General features: G+C 41.8%; 1 protein-coding gene across 8 annotated transcripts in view; it reads right to left on the bottom strand.

The window, feature by feature from the left end:
• Positions 1-961: 961 nt before the first annotated feature.
• The window catches only part of LOC103152111 (FERM, RhoGEF and pleckstrin domain-containing protein 1-like), a 35,696-nt gene continuing 16,162 nt past the window's right edge, over positions 962-20,495 (bottom strand). Inside the window, exons 2-27 of one of the 8 annotated variants that reach the window (XM_016660890.1) lie at positions 20,257-20,361; positions 19,562-19,604; positions 19,400-19,478; positions 18,206-18,303; positions 17,541-17,655; positions 17,017-17,164; positions 16,057-16,152; positions 15,662-15,828; positions 15,518-15,586; positions 15,313-15,388; positions 13,995-15,189; positions 8,555-8,763; positions 8,098-8,187; positions 6,587-6,720; positions 6,289-6,370; positions 6,155-6,216; positions 5,659-5,834; positions 5,449-5,579; positions 5,299-5,367; positions 4,557-4,646; positions 4,389-4,471; positions 3,366-3,478; positions 3,131-3,291; positions 2,591-2,698; positions 2,370-2,521; positions 962-1,523 (exon numbers count right to left, since the gene is read on the bottom strand). In XM_016660890.1, the coding sequence (XP_016516376.1) occupies positions 1,448-1,523; positions 2,370-2,521; positions 2,591-2,698; positions 3,131-3,291; positions 3,366-3,478; positions 4,389-4,471; positions 4,557-4,646; positions 5,299-5,367; positions 5,449-5,579; positions 5,659-5,834; positions 6,155-6,216; positions 6,289-6,370; positions 6,587-6,720; positions 8,098-8,187; positions 8,555-8,763; positions 13,995-15,189; positions 15,313-15,388; positions 15,518-15,586; positions 15,662-15,828; positions 16,057-16,152; positions 17,017-17,164; positions 17,541-17,655; positions 18,206-18,303; positions 19,400-19,478; positions 19,562-19,604; positions 20,257-20,361 (3,927 nt within the window). In that variant the 3' untranslated portion in view covers positions 962-1,447. Of the gene's footprint in view, positions 1,524-2,369; positions 2,522-2,590; positions 2,699-2,848; positions 2,993-3,130; positions 3,292-3,365; positions 3,479-4,388; positions 4,472-4,556; positions 4,647-5,298; positions 5,580-5,658; positions 5,835-6,154; positions 6,217-6,288; positions 6,371-6,586; positions 6,721-8,097; positions 8,188-8,554; positions 8,764-13,994; positions 15,190-15,312; positions 15,389-15,517; positions 15,587-15,661; positions 15,829-16,056; positions 16,153-17,016; positions 17,165-17,540; positions 17,656-18,205; positions 18,304-19,399; positions 19,479-19,561; positions 19,605-20,256; positions 20,362-20,495 lie in introns of those variants that run through there. The other 7 variants (XM_007572456.2, XM_016660891.1, XM_016660887.1 and 4 more) reach the window with 7 other exon arrangements.

Here is a 20,495-nt window from a genome sequence, read left to right as displayed (position 1 = left end):
TTAAGCTATAATAAAAGATGCGTCTTATTTTGTCTTCTTTAATTAAATGTAAAGCAGCCTAACAGGGGGATTGTATTAAAAATGTTTTCTCTGTACTTTGAGTTTTTTATTGCTTATTCTGGTGTTCAGTGTGATTTGACTGGACCGCTGTGTCCTGAAACACTGGATCAGATATTTTTGGGTGTGTTTTGTGATCTGGAGAAAGTCCACAGCCTCATCCTATGAGGTATTTTTGTTGCAGGAATATGAAAGAGATTAATGTTGCTTCCTCTGCTTAACATGTCGCTGCTTGTTCTGGTGCTTTTGAATTCTTCAGTAAGTGTTCGTCTTTTTACATACACAATAAAAGCTTTATTTTTTCTTTGTACAAATAAAAGTAGGGCAACAGGTTTTTTTGTCTGGATAATTCATAGACAAAGAAGCACAAACCAGTGTGTGGAGACATGACAAGACTGAAACATGAGTCAACTCTTAAAGCCTTAAAATGTGAGGTGTAAAAGTTTTCACCCAGGTTTTGGTTTTCAATTATATTTATTAGTAAAATTGACTAAACTTCCAGGGATTTTAATAAAATTCTGACTTAAAGATAGCAAAATAAAGTAAAAGTGAGAAAAATCCTGTTAATGTTGCTAAAAAGACGAAAATCAACTGGAAAATGTTAGGATATGTTTTGCTGCTTTTTTTGTTTCAAATTACTGAAATCTCATTTGCTTATTTCATTAAAATATGTTTAGGTTGTTTATTCAGGAGGTAACATTTTTAAAAATACAACAGTTTTGGTAATTATAATTAAAAAGAAAAATACTAAAGAGTTTTGTGATGTTTAAGTATTTTCAACTGGATATTTTGGCTCCCAAGCCGATTGAAAAAATGATTCTGCAGGATCCCCAACACAAAGCCTTGGGGAACACCGTCAGGAAGGACCAAAACCTGCAGTCTACAAGTAAAACACAACATAATCTGTGATTTGCTTTGTTTATTTTTCATATGAACACAAACTTTTCAAAACAATTCCAGAAAGCTGGAAAAATACTGGGAAGAAGGCGATAAAGAGGAAATCTGTCGGCTTTGGAAGCAGGTCTGAAGTTTCTTTTCAGTGAAGACAAAACGAAGGAGGAAAAAACTATTTTCACAGTGTTATCAAAATACTGTACAAAGAGGAATTACAAAAAGAAAAACATGGATTCTGTGTCCTAATCTGGCATCATGATTAATCCACACATCTGCTTTATGGAGCTCTAAATATGTCGAGTTAAAAAAGTGGAAATAAGGACAATACTACTAATATTTTCCAGTTTGGCACAGAAACAGAACATTGAAGATAAATGGTGTGAAAGGAACTTTGAGGACCTCTGAGTGTGTTGGTGTGTAAAAAAGTGTGATTTTTAAAAGGCTGGAAGAGAAGTCTGTGGTTTTGTGTAAGGCTGAGGTGTAGATGGCAGAGTCATCAGTAAAGATCCTTCCTGGAGCTCAGCAGGGGGCGGCTGGCAGAGCAGGTGGCGCTGCGGATCACCTCCATCCACCTGGAAACCAACAGAAGGAAACCGACTCAGTTTGAGACAGAAATCATTTTAAATTCCAATTTCAAATTTCTTGGTCAATTATTGTTCCAAATAAAAATTTTTGTTAATTTACTACACCTATTCTACAATGGTATTCGTTTTCGCAAAGGATTGATTGATGGACAGATTGATAGTTGGGTCGATGGACGAATAAACAGATTGATCGATGGGTGAGAGGATGGGTCGATGAAGGTTGTAGATGGAGTGATGGGTAAATGGACAAACATACAGATCAATGAATGAGATGAACCACACAGCCCAATGAATGGGTTCAACAAATGGGTAGATCGGCAAAAGAATTCGCTCAATTACGCATTGCTAGGAGGACAGAAGGGTCGATGGAAAGATTATTGGGCCCATTGATGGATGACTGGGAAAGAGGACGGACAGCATGGTCGAAGAATTGGGTCGATAACGGGACCATTGGGTCAATGACCAATAGTGGGTGGATGGGCTGAGAGATGTTTCATCCAATGAGCAGACGATTGGGTCAATCGATGGACAGAAGGGTTGATGGACCAATTGGCTATTGGTTGGTCAGTGGATGTACAGATGGATAGGCAGACAGGCAGATGATTAGCTGAGCATATTTTTTTATGTCTTATTGGAGCAAATTACTTATGAACTTAAGAAGTATCCAGGAATTTTTCCAAATTTGGAAAACATTTCAGATCTTCTCCCGACATTTCCACCTTTTGTATGAAACCTGTAAGTTATAACTTCTTGTCTTCTGTGGTTTAAATAAAAACATTCACTCCTGGGGTAAAACTAGATTAAATTGCTGCTCTTTGTTGAGTGAACACCCACCGTTCAAAGGCGTACTCGCTCTCTGATCTGAAGTAGTACACGTGGGATTTAAAGTGAAGCTTGAAGACGTAATCTTTGTGGATGTTCTCGGACTCGGCCGGGACGGTAACGGAGTAGCCCAGCAGAGGGAGGCTGGCCAGAGGGTACTCATCCTGCAGGAAGGCCAGATATTGTTACAGAAATCCCAGAGCGACTCTTCGCTACGCGTTTGCATGTCTTACCTGGTGCGACTTGTAGAAAAAGAGGCTGAAGTTAGTGAAGACCACCCAGAGTTTCTGCCAGCCGTTGCTGTTCTTGAACTTCCTCAGCAGGTTACCTGAGAGCTGGTTCTGCAACACAAGCACAGGAAGCAAAAAGCTCATTAAAATTTCTAATCAAAATTGTTCGCAATTTTGATTAGAAATTTTGACAAATTGAGTAAAAAGGGAAAGCTGCTCGCCTCCATTACCATCTACTCTTTACTTTCACAAAACTCTCACCAATTTGACTTGTAGAACAACTTTCTAAACAGAGAAGTGCTTTCCCGGCTGCTGCAGTACCTCTCTGCGCCACCAGATGTCAGTAACAGAATGGCTGCAAACCACAAGGTGAGACTGGGGGCCTCATGAACTCACTGACCGGCCCTACCGATGCCAGCGTGAGCAGATAAACAAATGAAGGCACAGATGGAGTGGAAGAGGACAGGTGGATAAAGAGAAGACAAGCTGAGCAGAAAACCACACAGAATGAAGCACAGATGAGCGCCGAGAGCAGAGCAGCACCTCCACGGCGACGCTGAAGTCCACCATGGATACGCTGGTGTTGCGATGCCAGCAGACGTGAACGGTGGTGTTGCCACGGTGACTCTGGCGCTCGAGGGACGAGCGCGAGCCGCAGAGCTCCTCTTCCGACTCCAACTCAGCCCCAGCGTCCTCCAAAGGCTCTGAAGGACAAAGACACGCCATCTGGACGGGTGTTGGAGCCAGTTTGACTGCTGGTCCACTGGGAGCATCTTACTGGTGTCGGGTGGACTGGTGGACAGCAGCTCGGCGTTTGGGCTGCTGCTCTGTTCTGCCAGGTCGATGGCCATCCTGATGTCCTCCACCCAGCGCTCCATCTCTGCAGCACAACTGCAAGAACAAACAAACAAACAAACAAACATGGCTGCTTTATTTTTTCCACCAATGCACTCCCTGGATTTTCATAGTTCAGATTGGCTGCCATCTTGCACTGCAAAAACAAAAATCATAGCAAGTCTTCTTGGTCAAATTTCTAGTGCGAGTATCTTAATACACTTGAAATAAGACAAAACTAACTTGCAACTAAGTTTTCTGCAAATATTTGGAGCTTGTTTTAAGTGAATAATTAGTTAATATTGATGAAAAGTACTAGTTCCACTGGCAGATTATTTCACTTATAAAAAGCTAAAAATGTTGTTTTATAAGTGAACAAATCTGCCAATGAAGCAACTAATTCTTTCCCAATCTCAAGAAATTATCGAGTTAAAACAAACTCCTTTAGTTAGTTTTGTCTTATTTAGAATGTATTAAGATATTTTCACAAGAAAATCAACCAAAAATACTTGGTGAGATTTTTGCAACTTCTGTTTATGTGCACTTTGAATTCTCATCGATTGATGACATAATTTTAGGACCATTCTTTTTATTTATTTATTTATTTAATTCCAAGAATAAAGTCACAGTATTACAAGATCACGGTTTTAGTAAAACAAGAGATAATGCGAGAATAAAGTGCTAAGATCACCAGAATGAAGTCGTAATTTTAAGAAAACGCCAACATGAAAAATAAAAAATAAAATGATGAATGTTGAGCATCTTGAAGTTGTAATTTCAACTCATAAGAATCAGATTGGAAAGGATCGTCTCAACGACTGAAATAAAAGCCACTTTATAAAAAATATTTTCTGTCATTTGTTTTTCTCTTTAAGAAAATAAAACAAGATGTGTAATAAAAAAAAGAAAATCTTATTTTTAAGCCTCTGGAGGAATAAAAATGGCTGAGATGTGTCGTTTTCCTCACCTGGTCGCCACCACCACAGACTGCCGCTGTCCAAAGAGCGTAAACGAATGAGGGACCCCCCACTCCTCCTCACTTTCTCTGATCTGAAGAACAGAAGCAGAAATAAATGAAAAATAGATTTGAATCTGATCAATAATTGCTGCTTCGATCTTTTTATTGATCACACACCGTCATGCCGTACAGCGGCAGCTGGCCATGGACCTTAAACTGGTTGGACGGAGTCGTTCCTCGACTGGTGTACATCAAACAATCACTGAACTGGAGGAAACAGGAAGCAGAAGGACAACATTCCTACACGCCATCATGTAAAATACAAGATTTATCTGACATTTAATTAGATTTTAGACAAATTTAATATAAAAGTTAACTTTGGATGTATGAAAGTGGCGCCTAGAGACCAGGGAGAAGGAAAGGAGGAAGAAGACGAAAAGAAGAAAATGAAATGGGAAGGAAAGAAAAGGAAGAAAGGACACAAGAAGGATGAAAGGAATGAAAGAGAAAACAAGGAACAAAGGAAAGAAGGAAAGAGAAAGAAAGATGGAGAGAAGGAAAAAAGACAGGAGAATGAAAAAAGGAAGGAGGAAACAAAGAAGGAATGGCTTGTCAGAAAGGAACTACAGAAGGAAGCAAGGAAAGATGAAATGGACAAAGATGGAAATAAAACAAAAGGAAGGAGAAAAAGACAAAAAAGGAAACACCAAACAGGTGTTGAAAGGTAGAAGAGAAAAATGTAAAAAGTAATGGATGTAGGAAAAACGATGAGGGAGGAATGAAGAAGCTGGGGGGAGAAGGAAACGAAGGAAAAAGACGAGAAGAAGAGCGACTTGGTTTTGATTCTGAGGTCTGTAAATATCCCAGTGTTTAGTTTTCAGGAGCTGCAGTGTAAACTGAGTGAGGCTGTGATTGGTACCAGGAAGAACATCCTCTGCTGCAGACCTTTCCCTGACAGCTTGCTGAGGCAGCCCAGCCTGATGAACTCCTGCAGGTCACAAACACAAACACGACCTGTCAGCCGGAGCCCGGCAGACCTGAGGAGGCGACAGCGCGGAGGAAGACGCACCCTGCCAGGCGTGATGAGGTTCTCCACGCCGGTCAGATCCTTCCTCAGCTCCAGCAGCTTCTGGAAGTTCTCCATCTTCATCATGATGCCCTGAAGCTGCAGCGCCGTCTCCGAGATCTCTGCCAGGGCGGCTGGAGGAACGGGGGCGGCTGGGTTTTAGAGGGGCGACGGCGGGGAAAAGGCGGACGGAGGCGAGACGAGGCCACTCACCTCTGCTGTCCCTGAAGTCGTCGTGGGTGGGCGGGTAGTGCTTGCAGAGCCTCTCCAGGATCAGCTTGTAGTGCAGCAGGCGGTGCAGCGGCCGCAGCAGGAAGATGTAGAGCGGCAGGTAGCAAACCCTCTGCTGCTCAAAGTCCCTGCACACGGCCTCCACCTTACGACTCGACCTGGACACGCACTCAGACTTAACGCTTGGTAAGCCCTGAGCTACATTGGGGTTGCTAGGCAACGACACTGGGCTCGCCTGGGGTTGCTAGGTAACGGCAGACTCAACAATAGGGAGGTTTTCCAGACACAAAAGATATTAACTTATTAGAAGCAGTATAAACCAAGATGGAAGAACAAAAACATGCAAAATGTGAATTTTGCACAATAGATCCAATTTAAATAGGTCAGACTGGTGCCTGACCAGTATGTTTAAAATCCACAAAACCTCCCAACTTCAGAGCTGCTCTCATGCTGCGTTCCAGTTGAACTCTGATCTTACCTACAAGCTCGCTCCAGCTCCACCAGGCACTCCGAATGCTTCTGCAGATGAACCGTCAGCTGCTGCAGGAACAAAAGGAAGCGGTTAGATCTGCAATCGCCTCAATCTGGGAGGAAATCCAGACGAACTCTCACCCTCAAGCCCTGAATGTTCTTCAGTAAAACGTCTCCAATTCGTTGGTAATCTCCTTTGATGTGAGCGTTGGACCGACCCTCCCTGCAGGAGGAAGAGCATTTATTATTGATTCATGTGCGGTTGCATGGAATCTCCACTAGAGGGCAGGCTGAGATAAAGTTCACACACACAGAACTTCACCTTACAGACTTCAGGACACAAGGAAGCAGAAATTTAAGGAAATGAGGACTTCCTACAAACCAAAATAAAGTTTATATCCCCCTGTAGGAGGAGAACAGTAGAAAGAAGAGAGCTCACCACTGAGCCAGCCGCTGCTCCGTCTCTTTGAGGAATCCCTGGTGAAACCTGTAGACGGGATCGTAGTGGGAAGAGATCAGGTTCTTAACGGTGTCTGGAAAGGCTTCATCTTTCCCTGCAGCTTTCTGGAAGAACTGGGGACAGAAGAAGACACACAGCACAGAGGAAAGTAGCTAAATTAGCATGAAATGGTAAAATAAGACGAGACTTTTGACTCAAAATATTCTCCAGACTCAACTTCCCAGAATTCTCAGTATTTTATGGTCATGAAAATAAAAAACACTAACGAAGGAAGGAGGACACAAGAAAAGTAAGGAGGAAGGAGATGAGGAACAAAAACGGAAGGTAGGAAGGAAAGAAAGAAGGAGGAAAAGGAGAGGGGGAGCAGCGAGAGGTCAAGAGGTCATCCAGCTCGCCTTCCTTCCACTTCCAACAGAAAACTGAAGTCAAACAAGAAAAATAGAAGAAAAATGTGAGCAGAGATTTTCACCACAGGAAAGGTCAGAGGTCATGATGGACTTCAGAGGAGGTGCCTGAACATGAAGTTACTTTAGTTACAAACACAGAAGAGTTAAACTATGCAATCCACACTGCACTGCCCTCTAGTGGGGAGATTTATGATGCAGACGATTTATTTTATATGCAGAAACTGAAAGGAGGGAAAAAAGAGAGATAAAGACAAAGAGAATCATCTGAACGGAGAGTTTAAAACCTGCAGAGAAACCGAAGTGCTGCTGCAAAGACGGATTAAAGGTCAAAGGTTAAAGGTCTCAGAAAACAAAGTCTCCAGTCAGGATTTACATTAAAAAAACTAGATATTTAAAAAGAAAGAATGATAGAAAGAAAAAGAAAAACAAAGAGGAAGAAAGGAAGACAGAAAGAAAAAAAAAAGATAAAGAAAACAAAGCAAGACAGAAAGAGAAAAACAAAGAGGGAGAGCAGAAACAGAAAAAGAAAGAAAACAAGATGGAGATGAAGAAAAGAAAAAGAAAAGAGAAAAGAGAAAACAAAAGAAAAATGAAGGAAAAGAGAAAAAGAAAGAAAACAAAACAAAGACAGCAGACAAAAAGAAAAGAAAAACAAAGAAAAAAAGGGCAACAAAAGAAAGAAAAAAGAAATGCAGGAAAAAGAAAGATCAAAGAAGGGATGCAGAGAAGAAACGAAAGGAAAAAAGGCAGCTTGGAAAGAAGAATGGAAAAGACAAACAAGGAGGACAATATGGCAGATGGAAGGAAAGAGACAAGGAAGAGAACATGAAGACAAGAAAGGGGAGAAAAAATGTTGGAAGAAAAGAAAGAAGGAAGGAAAGAAATGATGGAGAGAACATTTAGTTATATCTGACAGCATTCCACTCCTCTTTTCTTTCGTTTTTCCACTTTAGCAGATGTGGAAAATCCTCAAATCAGATTCCAGATTTATCAGAGATGTTTGGCGGAACAGTTTCTGAGGAATTCGTCCATCAGAGCCGATGAAGCGACGACGTGTCGGCTAAACCAGGAAGCAGTTCTCACCTCAGTGATGACCTGCAGGTCCTTGAGGAACGTCCGCTCTGTGGTCAGCAGCTCTTTGGCCATGAAGTACGCTTTGTCTGTGGGAAACTTCTGGACACAAGCACACACAGCACATCTAGCACATCTACATCTATGCAGATCACCACCAACTCTACAGAGATCGCAGCTACATAGATCATTAGGAAGAAAATTGTGAATCTTTTTTAAAATGTTCTACAAATAAAAAACTGAAATTATTTGTCTCTTCTTCCCATGACTATGAAAACCTTTAAATTTAAAATTAAAACATTCAGCATGGTGGTGGCAGTATCATGCTGTGAGGTGTTTATTTATTTCAACCTTATTCTCTTTTGGTTGTAGATAAATTATAAAACAAATGGGAGCAGATTTGCAGGTATTTTGCTAATTTTCATCTCTTTTTCATTCATCCAATCAAATTTTCCACTTCTAAGCACACCTTCCTCCTCGCCTCCTCTTCGTCGTCATGGCGGACATATCCGGCCTCGATGAGCAGCGGGCTGGTGAGCGGCGACAGCGGCTGACCCCCTGGAATCTGACACACATCTGTCATGCTGGTGACGCCCCTCTCCTGGTCCTCCCCTGGGCCGCCGCCGTTCGGAACCAGCCGGGGACTTTCCTGCGGAGATTCCTTGGAATCGGAGCCGTCTGAACGTTGGGAATGGAAAACACAAACGGGGAGATTGTGTGAAAATGAAATTAAAGTTCAGTTTTATTTTGAATTTGGTGAACTGGGTTGTGAAACTTTTGGTTTTCTAGATACTAGATAAAAGCAGTAATTTTTAAAACTATTATCTAATTGAAAGTATTTTCTTAATGTGGGTTCCTACACATTTTAAACTCAATTTTCCAGAGTTTTCCATCCTTTACATTAATTTAAAAATATTAAATATTAACATTTGCCATTAAGTTGTTACAAATAAAAGGAAGGGAGGGAGGAAGGAAGGAAGGAAAGGAGGAAAGAAGAGAAAAAATATAAAATTAAAAAGTTAAGGATGTAGGAAACTTAAGTTGAGGGAACGAAGGAAGAAACTGAGGAAGGAGACGAGGAAAAAAGGACAACTTAGGAAAGGAACTAAGGAAACAAAAAAGTAAAAAGGACACAAGAAGAAATATGGAATAAAGGAAGGAAAGAGATAGGAGGAAATTAAACAAGGAAGTAGAGAATAAAAGTAAATAAAACAATAAAGTCTGCAAATCCAAATATTTTTCTGCACTTATTTTCTTTTTCCACAATTATCCAAACTGGGAAATACTAAAACCCAGTTCCAGATTGCATAGGAACCCCAAATAAATTACATCTACTAAAACAAAACCAAAACATGACAGAAAATTAACAATTTTCATCATTAAGCTTAACTTCCAAGAGAAACGTACTGATGTTCAGTCATGCAATGTGTAGGAAATGGAAGTAGGTCAGGGCACAGCGGGGTTCTGGAACGGCAAATTGAGTCTAAGTGGGAAATCTGAAATATGCATGTCGCAATTAAATACTAGCGTTACACAAACTTATCCCATTAAACCGTAGAAACCAGCTACAAATACTAATACTACTGCTACTACTACTAAACTACGTGATTCTAAATTCGACTGTATACTTGCCCAGTTCTGCAAAGTTTCCACTGCTATACATCAAACTGCATCATGGGTAAAACCATCGCAACCAGTGAGTGCAGATCTATGCGGCGGTGCTATGAGAAAAAAAACTCCATGGACAAATAACTCTAGACACGACACACACATGCTAACAGGAAGACTACATCTACCACAATGCAACACAGGGGGAGGGGTCACAGTTCAAACAGAACTCTGGAGTCCCTTTTTATGTTAAACAATGTTCTTTTATTAACACTAGTGCACCACAAACAGATTAAAAAGTGAGACGAATGAAGGAAAGAAAGGAGGAAAAGTCATAGAAGCAACAAGAGTTTGGCGGTAGATGTGAAGGAACAGCGTTGCAAAAGTGATAGAAAACAAGTGAAACTGTACACATTTATCAGAAAATGATCATTATTCAGATTTAGGCAGTTTTTCAGGTTTTTGGTGATTTAGTCAGCTTTAAAAGTAGAAAATAAACATGCAAACAGGAGCAGTTGCTAATGTTTTAGTTAGCAACACGGCAAGGCTAGCTAACGTCTTTTCAAAAGTCGGCAGCTAACAGCAGAAAAACATGCAGATTTAATTCTAATCCTCTATTTTTCACATTTTAATAAACTTTATTTCAAGATATTCGTTCAATATACTGAGAATAACTGGCATACTTTCTGGATGATACCATTAGTGTAGCTTTGTTAGCCAGCTAGCTAAGCTTATAAAGGGACTGGATTGAGAATTTTTACAAAGTTTTGGTTTCAATAACGCTACAATTTTATGTAACAGCTCTTATAGTGACAACAAGACTTAAATTTAGTTATTTTCAAATATTTCACGCAAAAAAACCCCCACAGACATTCAACAAATATCGCTACGCTAAGCTAAATGCTACAGAAAAAAGTAGCCAGTGTAAGGTGAAGTTAAAAAATTAAAACAAGGTGCAAAATAACCAAAATATTCCCACTTCCATTAAAAAAAAAAACATTGTACCGTTTGTTTATTTAAATTTAATTCTCTGTAAACTGATACTTTGATATTTATGATCTATTTTAAGCTAAGCTAAATGAGTTAAGCTAAGTTAACTTGCTGTTAGTACTGGCTGGTATCCCATATCTAATGCTGCTTTTTCACTCCTAAAAGATCAAACTATTCTCTTTATTCACCAAATATCAGGACAACTATGTAATAATAACAAGAATAAAGAATAAGTTTAGTATTAAAGTGGAAAAATTAACAAATTTGGTTTGGATTAAGTCTATAAATATACAAATTACAGCATGAATACAAAATCATAGTAGCCTGTTACAATGTAAGGACATTCAAAAGGCCTTTAGGTAGTTAAAAAAATCCAGAGAGCCAGTGGAAGTGGTTAGTATTAAAAAAAACTTATACTTTTTCTAGATTTATCAAAGTTATGAGGCAAAAGCGAATTTATTAAGAAAAAATATAGCAGAAAAACACATCCCGCAGCTCCAAGATTTCTTTCAACCTAAAATAGCCGTAATGTGCCACGACAGTTACTGTACACTGTACATTCAGATTCATTGAAATGACAGAAGAAGCATCAGTGGGATTGAGTGGGAGCAAATGCAAATATGAAACAGGCAAAGTGTAAGGACGGCAGTGTGTGACTCGGCTCCAGTATCCCTGTGTTTATACATGTTTTCAAGCTCTGACAACACGCAGACTTCTGCATCTGACAACATAAACGCCTCGTTTCTCAAATATATCTTCTGTGCACTTACATAATTGCATTATTATGAACTTCGCTGGTCTGTCTGTCTTCACCCTCCCACTCTGCTTACAAGAAAACTGGAGCGAAGTCGCACAAATCCAAAACACAACGGATTTCTGAATGTTTGAAATAAACGCGGTGCAGGTGATTCACTCAGGAGGGGAAAGAGATTGAAAGGCACAACTCCGAAAATTAAGAAAAACAAAACAAAGAGCATGTGCTTGGTGATCTGTTTGACTGCATCACCTGCATCTCAAACATTTTGAACCATTGTGAACCCCTCAACACACACACACACACACACAAAGTGAGCAAAAAGCAGTAAAGTGACACTTTTCCAGCCTGGTTAACATGCATTCATAGAAACAGAAAGGGAATGTTAAGAAAACAAACAAAAAAAAACAGTGCATTTCAAAGCAGAAAGTTGTTCATTTGTTTCAGAAGGAAGCAGGAAAAAAGTCAAACATCTTCCACATTTAACCCAATCAGATTTGAAGCAGTACATTCGTGAACAATACGAAGCAAAAATAACCTCAAATTGGTGTGAAATGCTGGCTTGAGCTGAATTTGCTTGTTCCAGCGAGAGCAAAAATAAAAGTGGAGAACAGGCAGCCGAACGGGCAACGAATGACAGATGGAGATGAGGAGCCTCCATGAGCTGCAGTTTAAGAGGTGAGGAAAGAGCAGCTGAACTGAGTGGAAGGTAACATTCAGATTTAATTGCAGAGTGTGGAGTTCATGCCAGGGGCCGAGCCAAGCACAAGCAGACAGCTGTGGGTGGTGCTGCTGAGTTACAGTGAGGAAAACAAAGATGTGAAGGAGAAACAGAAAATATATCACAAAATCTGACTGTTTTCAATTCACAGCTAATCAATCTCAGTCGTGGATACATGTAAAATCAGGGTGCAGTTCTCTAAAGTATTCACCCCAGTGCTAAAAAACATGAAAAATACTTCCCTCCGTTAATGCAACCAGCACAAATTAACAGGAAAAAAATCTGTTAGAGGAAAATATAAGTGTGCAAATCCTTACACTAATTGTTTTATGCAACTTTTAGGATGTCAGAAAGTATTAGTTTATGGATGTGCACACTTACGCTACCTCACTATTGCAGCTTTTGGGTTTTTAGATTTTTCTCTAATAAAACCTAATAAATGCTGCATAACAGGTGAAAAACACCTTTAACAGATCTCCTGAGCAAACATCCACATCAGAGTTAATGTAATCTGAAATAATGAACAAAAAGTGCTCAAACGGACCTCCTCTGCCACTTTAAACACTAAAATACAACCCATTCTCTGGGAAAACATATACAATTAAACAGGGCTATAATTAAGATCAACCATTTCTTTAAATAAACTGAGCTGCTCACAACGGTCCCTCTCTAACGGCCCAATAAAAACCTCTAAGGAAAATTGCTATTGCACAATACAAAGTCAAACTCTAAGGTTTAATTTCACGCCACAAACATGGAAAGAGATTCATGTCAAACGTCAGAGAAAAATCAGCGCCTCTAAATAAATCAGTTTCTCCTCAACAAGTCAAGAAATTTATCAGCTAAATATCAACAAACCTAACATTCCTGCTACACAGAAGAGACCGATATAAATATAATCAATGCTAAAAGAAACAACTGGAAGACTTTGCAGAAATAATCTTAACTAGAAGCTCCAAATGTGAGCTTTTCAAAGTTTTTAAGTTATGGCACATTGTACAGGAAGGATTTCCCCTTAAAAAAGGTTATTTACGCGCAAATTTTAACTATTTACAAGACTGTCGTCACGAGATAAAGTGGCATCGACAGCAGGTTCAGACGGAAAAAACCTCAAAAATCTATATGAAAGTGAAGTAGAAAACGACAGATTTCTGTTAAAAATCATCAATTTTACAATTCAAAAACTGCTTTTAAACTTGATCAAAATCTGTGATACAAACTTTTTTATAAAGAGTTGAGAAAAGTTTACTAAAACGTTTTTCCTCCACTTTCAGAAAAAATGAGGACACCCCATGAAAACGTGTGTTTTCTAAAATACTCCTGAAAAAGTTGAATTACAAATTTATAATTTCTAGTGAGGAATAAATTAATGAAATGGATAATGGATTATTATTCATGATAAATTTCAGTTAATTAAAAAAGAAACGTGATTAAAATGTTAGTTTAACCATTTTCATAAATGCGAAAATTTGAAAATATGATTAAATGAAATCTTTTGTGCAATTTAATGATAAAAAAAAATCACATTTGAAAAACTTGTGTTAAATAGGAATGTTTTTCAAGAGAAGTGTTTGTGGCCATTACCTAAAAAAAGGTAATAAATAGTTTTTGACACAATAAGTTCACAAAATGTAGCATATTACTTTTACATTTTAGTTTCTGTCTTTAGTGAGTAAAACATGATTATTTAAATTGTTTATTTTCCAGAAAACACAATATTTAATGAGGCGTCCCAGACATCCAGATATTTAAAAGCTAAATAAGTCAAACTGGAGATTAAATCAAAGTTTTTTCCTGCTCAGCAGCTGAAAACCTGACCAGCCACGTCTTCCTCACCGAACCGGTACCGCCGCTCCTCGTCGGCCCGCAGACTCCCGAACGTTAGCTTCCCGTCGGTGGAGCTAACCGCCGCGGGGTTACCGTACAGCAGCGGCTGGCTGTAGGCGCTGCTGCCGGTGTCGGACTCGGTGTCGCTGGTGTCGGTGCCGCTGCTGGTGGACCCGTCGATCATTTGGACCGGCTGACTCAGCGTGTTGTTGTTGTTGTTTGGTTTTTGGCCAAACAGCCGCTGGGCCGCCGCGTTCGACCGCGCTTGACCCGGAACCGCGAGATTACCGTTAGCTATCGCGGCTTTTCGCTCCGTCGGGGCGGAGCTTGGGGTTTCCGCCCCGGAGCGGTAAGGATCGCGGCGTATTGGGGTGGAAGTGAGCTGGCTGAGGATGAACGGGTCGGTGTCGGAACGGTTCCGCATGATGTTGAGGTTGTACGGTTTGGCCGGATGAGGCGGCGTGCGGTTCGAGAGGATCGGGGAGTAGCTGCCGTACTGGGACGACGGCGAGACGGCGGGAGCTTCAACGGGGACGGCGCCGGGCCGTTTGCTAAAATAATGGCCGCCGTCGTCCCACCGCGACCCGGCGCGCGGCTGACCGTGCCCGTTTGTCATTTCGGCGCTGAGCGAACTGGTCCGCGGGTGGAAGCTGCTGATGACCGGGCTGGAGCACTGGCTGCGAGTCCCGGTCCCCAGCGGGCGAACGACGCCGGCGCCGCGCTTGTCTCGGCCCTGGAAGATCTCGTCCAGCAGCGTGCTGTGGAGCGGCAGGCGGCTGTGGAAGGAGCCGCCATTGGACAGGACCTCCTCTGCATTTCTGTTTCCCATCACCCCCTGCTGCATCAGCCCCTGGTGGTTGGTGTGGTAGAACCCGTTCACCACCCCGAACAGACCCCCATCTCTGCCCTCATCCTCATTGCTGTCGTTTGCGCTGCTGTGGCCCATGGGGGCCCTGCCGCTCTTCCCCACGTCGCACTCGCTGTCTATGTCGCTGCAGTCTATGTAAGGAATAGAGGAGCTGCTGCCTTTGTTTGCCCTGCAGGTTGGACCTGGGTTCAGGAGGTGCTGCCCCGCTCCGTTGTGGTTCTGTCGGCTCGGGTCCGAGTTGAGGGCGCCGTCGGGGAAGCCGTTGGTCGGAGGCTCCTCGGTGCCGTTGGTGTTGGCCGAGTCGGGCTGGTCTGCCAACAGGACAGACGTGGTACTCTGAAAAACACACCAAGGGGAACGAGTGAGTGTTGATGTGGAGCTCAATTTAATTCCTCGTGTGATTAATTGATTGATTGATTGATTAATTATGGCGTTGGGGAAGGCAGGAAGGGGTTTTACCTCTTTTGGCACTTGGGATCTGAAGGAAGACGAGTGCGGCGACATGCTGCTGCTGGACAGAACCTTGCTGTGTTTCCTGTGAAAACGGGAGGCGACACCAGGTCAAAGCATGCGCCACCAATCAGCTAACCCAACAGGCAAATCTGATTACAGCCAAACGAGGGTCTGGCTGAGAACCTGGAGCAGAACCAGGACGCTTCCTCACCTCTCAAACGGGACTTTCTTCAGCTCAGAGTCTTTCAGGTGGTCGATGATCTGCTTCTGCGTCCTCCCGCTGGAAGAAAAGTGAATCTAAATGTAAGTTTAAGCAAAAAAAAGAGGAAAAAACCGTTTCTGGGTCCTGGCTGACCTGAACCGGAACGAGGAACCCCTGGTGAAGAGGATGGGCTTGGGTTTGGGTTTGGGCTCCTCGAAGAGTCTGAAGAAGGCGTGGTACTCGACGCAGATCTTCCAGAACACCTTGCAGCAGTCCCTGCTGGCCATGGCGAACTCCAGCGTGTCGTGGTGGGAGTTCTGCTGGACGACACCAAGAGTTGGGCAAAGTACGGACTCAGAGGAGTGGAAAACAAACGCACCCTTATGCTCAGGTTTCTTTCTGCAAAAACTAATCAAACATTTTCCTTAAATGAAGAGGTGGGCAGGGTAGCCAGAAAATGTATTCAAGAGTAGCACTGCTTCAACATTTGAACAGTTTCATCTTTTCAGGATTTCAACAATAAAAACTCTGGTGTTAGATGGACTTACAGAGGGGTCGGCTCTCAGTTTGATGAGGAATCTTTTACGCTTGAAGCTCAGCTTGCGAATCTTGGACCAGTTGAAGGCGTTGATTTTTGTGTAACCCTGAACGAGAAACAGAAAACCAGCTGAATGCAGCCAGTTCCACTGCAAGAAGAAAAAACTATCCTCTAGATTTTAGAAAATAACATAAGAAACATTTTGGAACAAGTAAGCAGGATAATATTTAAGGAATCAACGTTCCTAAAGTTACTGCAGCCTTTAAAGTCATTTTTTTTCTTTAGTTTAAAATTTAAAACACAAAACTTTCTCATGAATTTATGGATTTATTAATGTAAGTCAAGAAGATGCAAGGAAGGACACAAGGGTGGAAAGAAGGGTGCAAGGAAGAAATGAAGGAGACAAAGAGGAAGGATATAAGATCAACTTTGACACAAGACAGAAAGGATACAAAGGAGAAAGGTAGGAGATAAAAAGATAAGGGAGGACACAAGAAAGGAAGGAGAGAGTGAAGTATAAAAGGATACAATGGAGAACACAAGGAAGAAAGGTAAGAAAGTCAGAACAAAAGATAAAGAGGTAAGATACAAGATAGGAAGTAGGATGCAAATAAGAACAGAGAAACGATACAAGAGTGGAAGGAAGGAGGAAATTAAGTAGATTGAGAAGGATGCAAGGGAGCATAGATGGAGGAAGGTAGGAGACAAAAAAGGATTAAAGATAGGAGGTAGGATGTAAGTGAGGATGGGAGAAAAGATACAAAAGTGGAATTAAGGACAAGGAAGAAATGAATGACATTAAGTCGTGAAGGACACAAGGAAGGACGGATCATTAGTCTACAGTTCTTCATGTCCGACAGCCTTCAGGTGAGTCTCTGCTTCTGCGAACCTGAACCACATATTTGGGTCTCTAGCAGGATTCCCGCTGCCTTCTGGTGTGTTTGGACCAGAACTTGGTGGAAGATCCTACCTGGAAAACCAGGACCCCGGTGTGCGCCACCGTCAGGCTGAGCTTCGTCCCCTCTCTGTCCTTGGCAGGGTACAGCCGGACGCCGTACATCTCCAGCCGCCGAGCGATTTCCAGCAGCTGGTAGTCCGACTCCGCTGGAGTCTGCCCTCTGTGGAAGAAAAACGTCACTCAGTTGAAATGAGGTCCAAACAGAAACCGTCTGCACAAGTCCTAAAGCAACAGCAGGATCAGACGGAGGCGCCTGCTGCAGGCCGGAAAGAAACCTGCCACAAAAAGAGCTTTGTTTCCTCGCAAAATCTGAAAATCACTTCCCGTTTCCTGTATGAGCGCCTGAATTAGCCACTTCCTTCCTGCGTCGGCTCAGAAGGAGCTGAGGGATTGAAGCGAGGGAAAGCCAGTGGTTTGTTTTTCTGTCTTTATCTGTGCTGGGGGAGGGGGGCTTATGGGGATTTGCAGAAAATAAGGAAGTGCGCCTGGTTTGTAAATGTTAATGTTAGCCGGCAGTGGAGGCCGAAGGGACTCACACATGTTGGCGGTGGCAGTCGATGACCTTGTCTCTGATGGCGTCCTGGTCAGGAAGGTACTTGTTGTGCAGCAGGTGCTGCCAGCTCTGCGTCTCGTCAAAGTCCCCGATCTCAGCTGGTGGGACGGAGGGAGAGAAAAACTGAGATTATTTGGACTAGAAAGGAGAAAAAACTGCCAGAAAAATCAAATAGTTTGAAAAGTATGAAGAAAACTGATAAAAGAAGTAAATTTGTACAAATATAAGAGTACATTCAAGACAATGGATGGATGAACGGCTTGACGGATGGCTGACTGGATGCAGAAGTTGCACAGGAAATGAGGTGTAAAAAAATTACCATAATATTTTATTTTCCAGACTGATTTGTTCTCATAAATCTGCAGAGATTATGAAACTCCTGGAAAAATCTGTTTGAATTGTGTTTGATTTCAGAGACGGAAGCCTTTTTGGATCAAAATTCCTAGAATCAGACCAGAGACATTTTCTGACACGAAGAACTTCTGGCAAAAAAAAAAAAGCAGGAATCCTAAAAATCTTCCTGAATATTCTGAGCAGAAAGAGACTTTGGCAAATTATTGAAACATTTCTAAGAGAGAGCAGCTGATTGTCTCTACATGAGATCAATGAAAGGAAGGAATCAGGAAGTGAAACCTGCGTTTTACTCACACTGAATGATGTGGGAAACCATGAGGGCGGCGCTGGTGTCGTTGCAGATCAGACGACCGCAGGCCAAGTCGCGTTTGATCTGCAGGGCAAACAGATACCTGGAGAACAGCAGGACAAAAAACATCCTGACATCAGGAAACGATCAGAAAGTCAGATTAGATCAACCAGCAGGAACAAGTCAGGATGCAGCAACACAACAGCCTCAACCCAGAGCTGATTTAACACAAGAACTGCTCATAAAAATCACATTTCAGTCCAAATCTGCACATTTGTTCATGCTTAGTAAATATGACGAAGCAAAAAATAATCTCTGAATATGTTGAACCATTTTAGCAACGATAATCAGTTAAATCAGTTAAACTTTTTGTCACATTGCAAACTAAAACATCAGTTTTAGGAAGGAATGAAAGAAGGAAGGAAGCATAAAGGAAGAATGGAGGACACATTGGAAAGGAAGGAAGGAAGCAAAGTGGGAAGGAAAGATGGATGAAAGCAAGGAAGAAAGGAAAGAAGGAAGACACATTGAAAGGAAAAAATAAGGAAGGAAAGATGAAAAGCCAGTCAGAAAAAAGGGTAAAAGACAAGAAATGGAATAAATGAAGGACACGAGAAAGTAAATACTAAAGAAAACAAATAAAGGACCGGTGAATTGGGAATAAAGTCAATTAAATAATAATAAACTTCTAAACTCTTATTTGTCCACACTTTTCCAGACATTTCCACCAATCTGACCAAACACAGGAAGAGCAAACAGCTGCCAGCTCACTTCCTGTCTCCTGTGAGTAAACAGGCAGAGAGGAAAGACCAGGAGCAAAAAACTAAAACCTACAACTGGTTTGTTCTCTGGGTTAAGAAAGAAATCCCCAAAGTCACAGAAATATTCTGGGAGCTGCTGCATCATGGGAAAATGCTGGAGGTCAGAGGTTGGTGGCGAGAGCTTGGACAAACATCTGGGCCGGTTCGGACCGGATTATCAGACTAGAAGCAAAACAGGAGTTTCTTTTTTAGCTGCTATAAAGCAAAAAATAGTTTTACAAGGAGCCTGGTTCCCAGATCCCACAGTTAGCCTTAAAGTGTCAGCTGAAAATACCAGAATATTTGACAAGGTATCATTAGAAACATAAAGAAAATGCGGCATGGAAGGCTGAAAACACGGTTAGAGGGGTATAGGTGTGGTTTCTGTGAAAAACCTACCGAGTCAGCTCCTCCATGAGCTGCGTGTGGTCAGGAGGGAAGAACTTCACCACAAAGCGAAGGATGGTGTTTTTAGGTCCTGGAGGAGAGAAATTATGGGCTAGAGAGGAAGTGGAGACATGGGAAGAAAGAACGACGGAGAGAAAAACGACAGATTCTCACGTCTGATCTGCTTCAGCGCCGGCTTCAGGAGGTCCAGCCACACCTGAGAGCAGGAAACACTCCATTACATCACGTAGCGCTGCTGCGCTAACCGGGAGGCTGCTAGCATCACAACGTCATTAAACATTGTGCTCACTCATTACTGCTGCAGAGTCAGACCTGATCTGATTAAAACCTTGCTTCATATTGGGGAAATTAAATTGTAATAATTTACATCAATCTGAAAATACATAGAAGAATTAGCACCATTCAGGCTGAAAGAGTTAAATGCAAAAGCACAGACTATGCAGCTGAACACATCATTACTCCTGAAAATGGAGGTCATTAAAGAGGTTTATTATATTCAAATAGAATCTGAGAGCTAAAAATGATACTAATAGCTTTAAAAAATGTACTAAAAACATCATAGAGTGGAGGTTTAGATTGGCATTATTTATTTGACTTCACGTTATTCGATCTTCATAGAACAGTTCAGCTTTCATAGGAGCCAGAAAGCTTCTTCTTTTCACTACATGTTTGTGCTCTGGTGGAGTTTCCACTGCAAACTACAGACTACAGACTGCAGATCATTACAAACAGCTGTTGCTGCTAGAAACTTCAGGAACCAGACTGCAGCAGAAAGCCGGGATTTAAATCCACATCAGTGCAAATTTATAAAGATTACAACTGGATCCTTCCAACGAAACTCATCCTACCGTCATCTTCCGGTGATCCGTGTACTCCAGCCCAAAATAGTCGCCTTCAGTCAGGTTGAGGTGGACGCAGACCAGGTCAAAAAGCACCTTCCCAGGCGCGCGTTGCTGCAAGAGAAGGACGGGAGAGGGGAAGCCATGTTGGATTAAATTAGAAAGAGAAAAAAGATGGTGACAGAAACTGAATCAGAGGGAGGGAGGGATGGGTTATTCCCAATCATACAGTTTCCAGCAGAATCAGG

This window comes from Poecilia formosa, unplaced genomic scaffold, assembly GCF_000485575.1.
Source record: "Poecilia formosa unplaced genomic scaffold, Poecilia_formosa-5.1.2 Scaffold301, whole genome shotgun sequence".
Taxonomy (NCBI): Eukaryota; Metazoa; Chordata; class Actinopteri; order Cyprinodontiformes; family Poeciliidae; genus Poecilia; species Poecilia formosa.
Note: the sequence above shows the minus strand (reverse complement) of the source record. Positions and strands in the feature narration are given on the sequence as shown.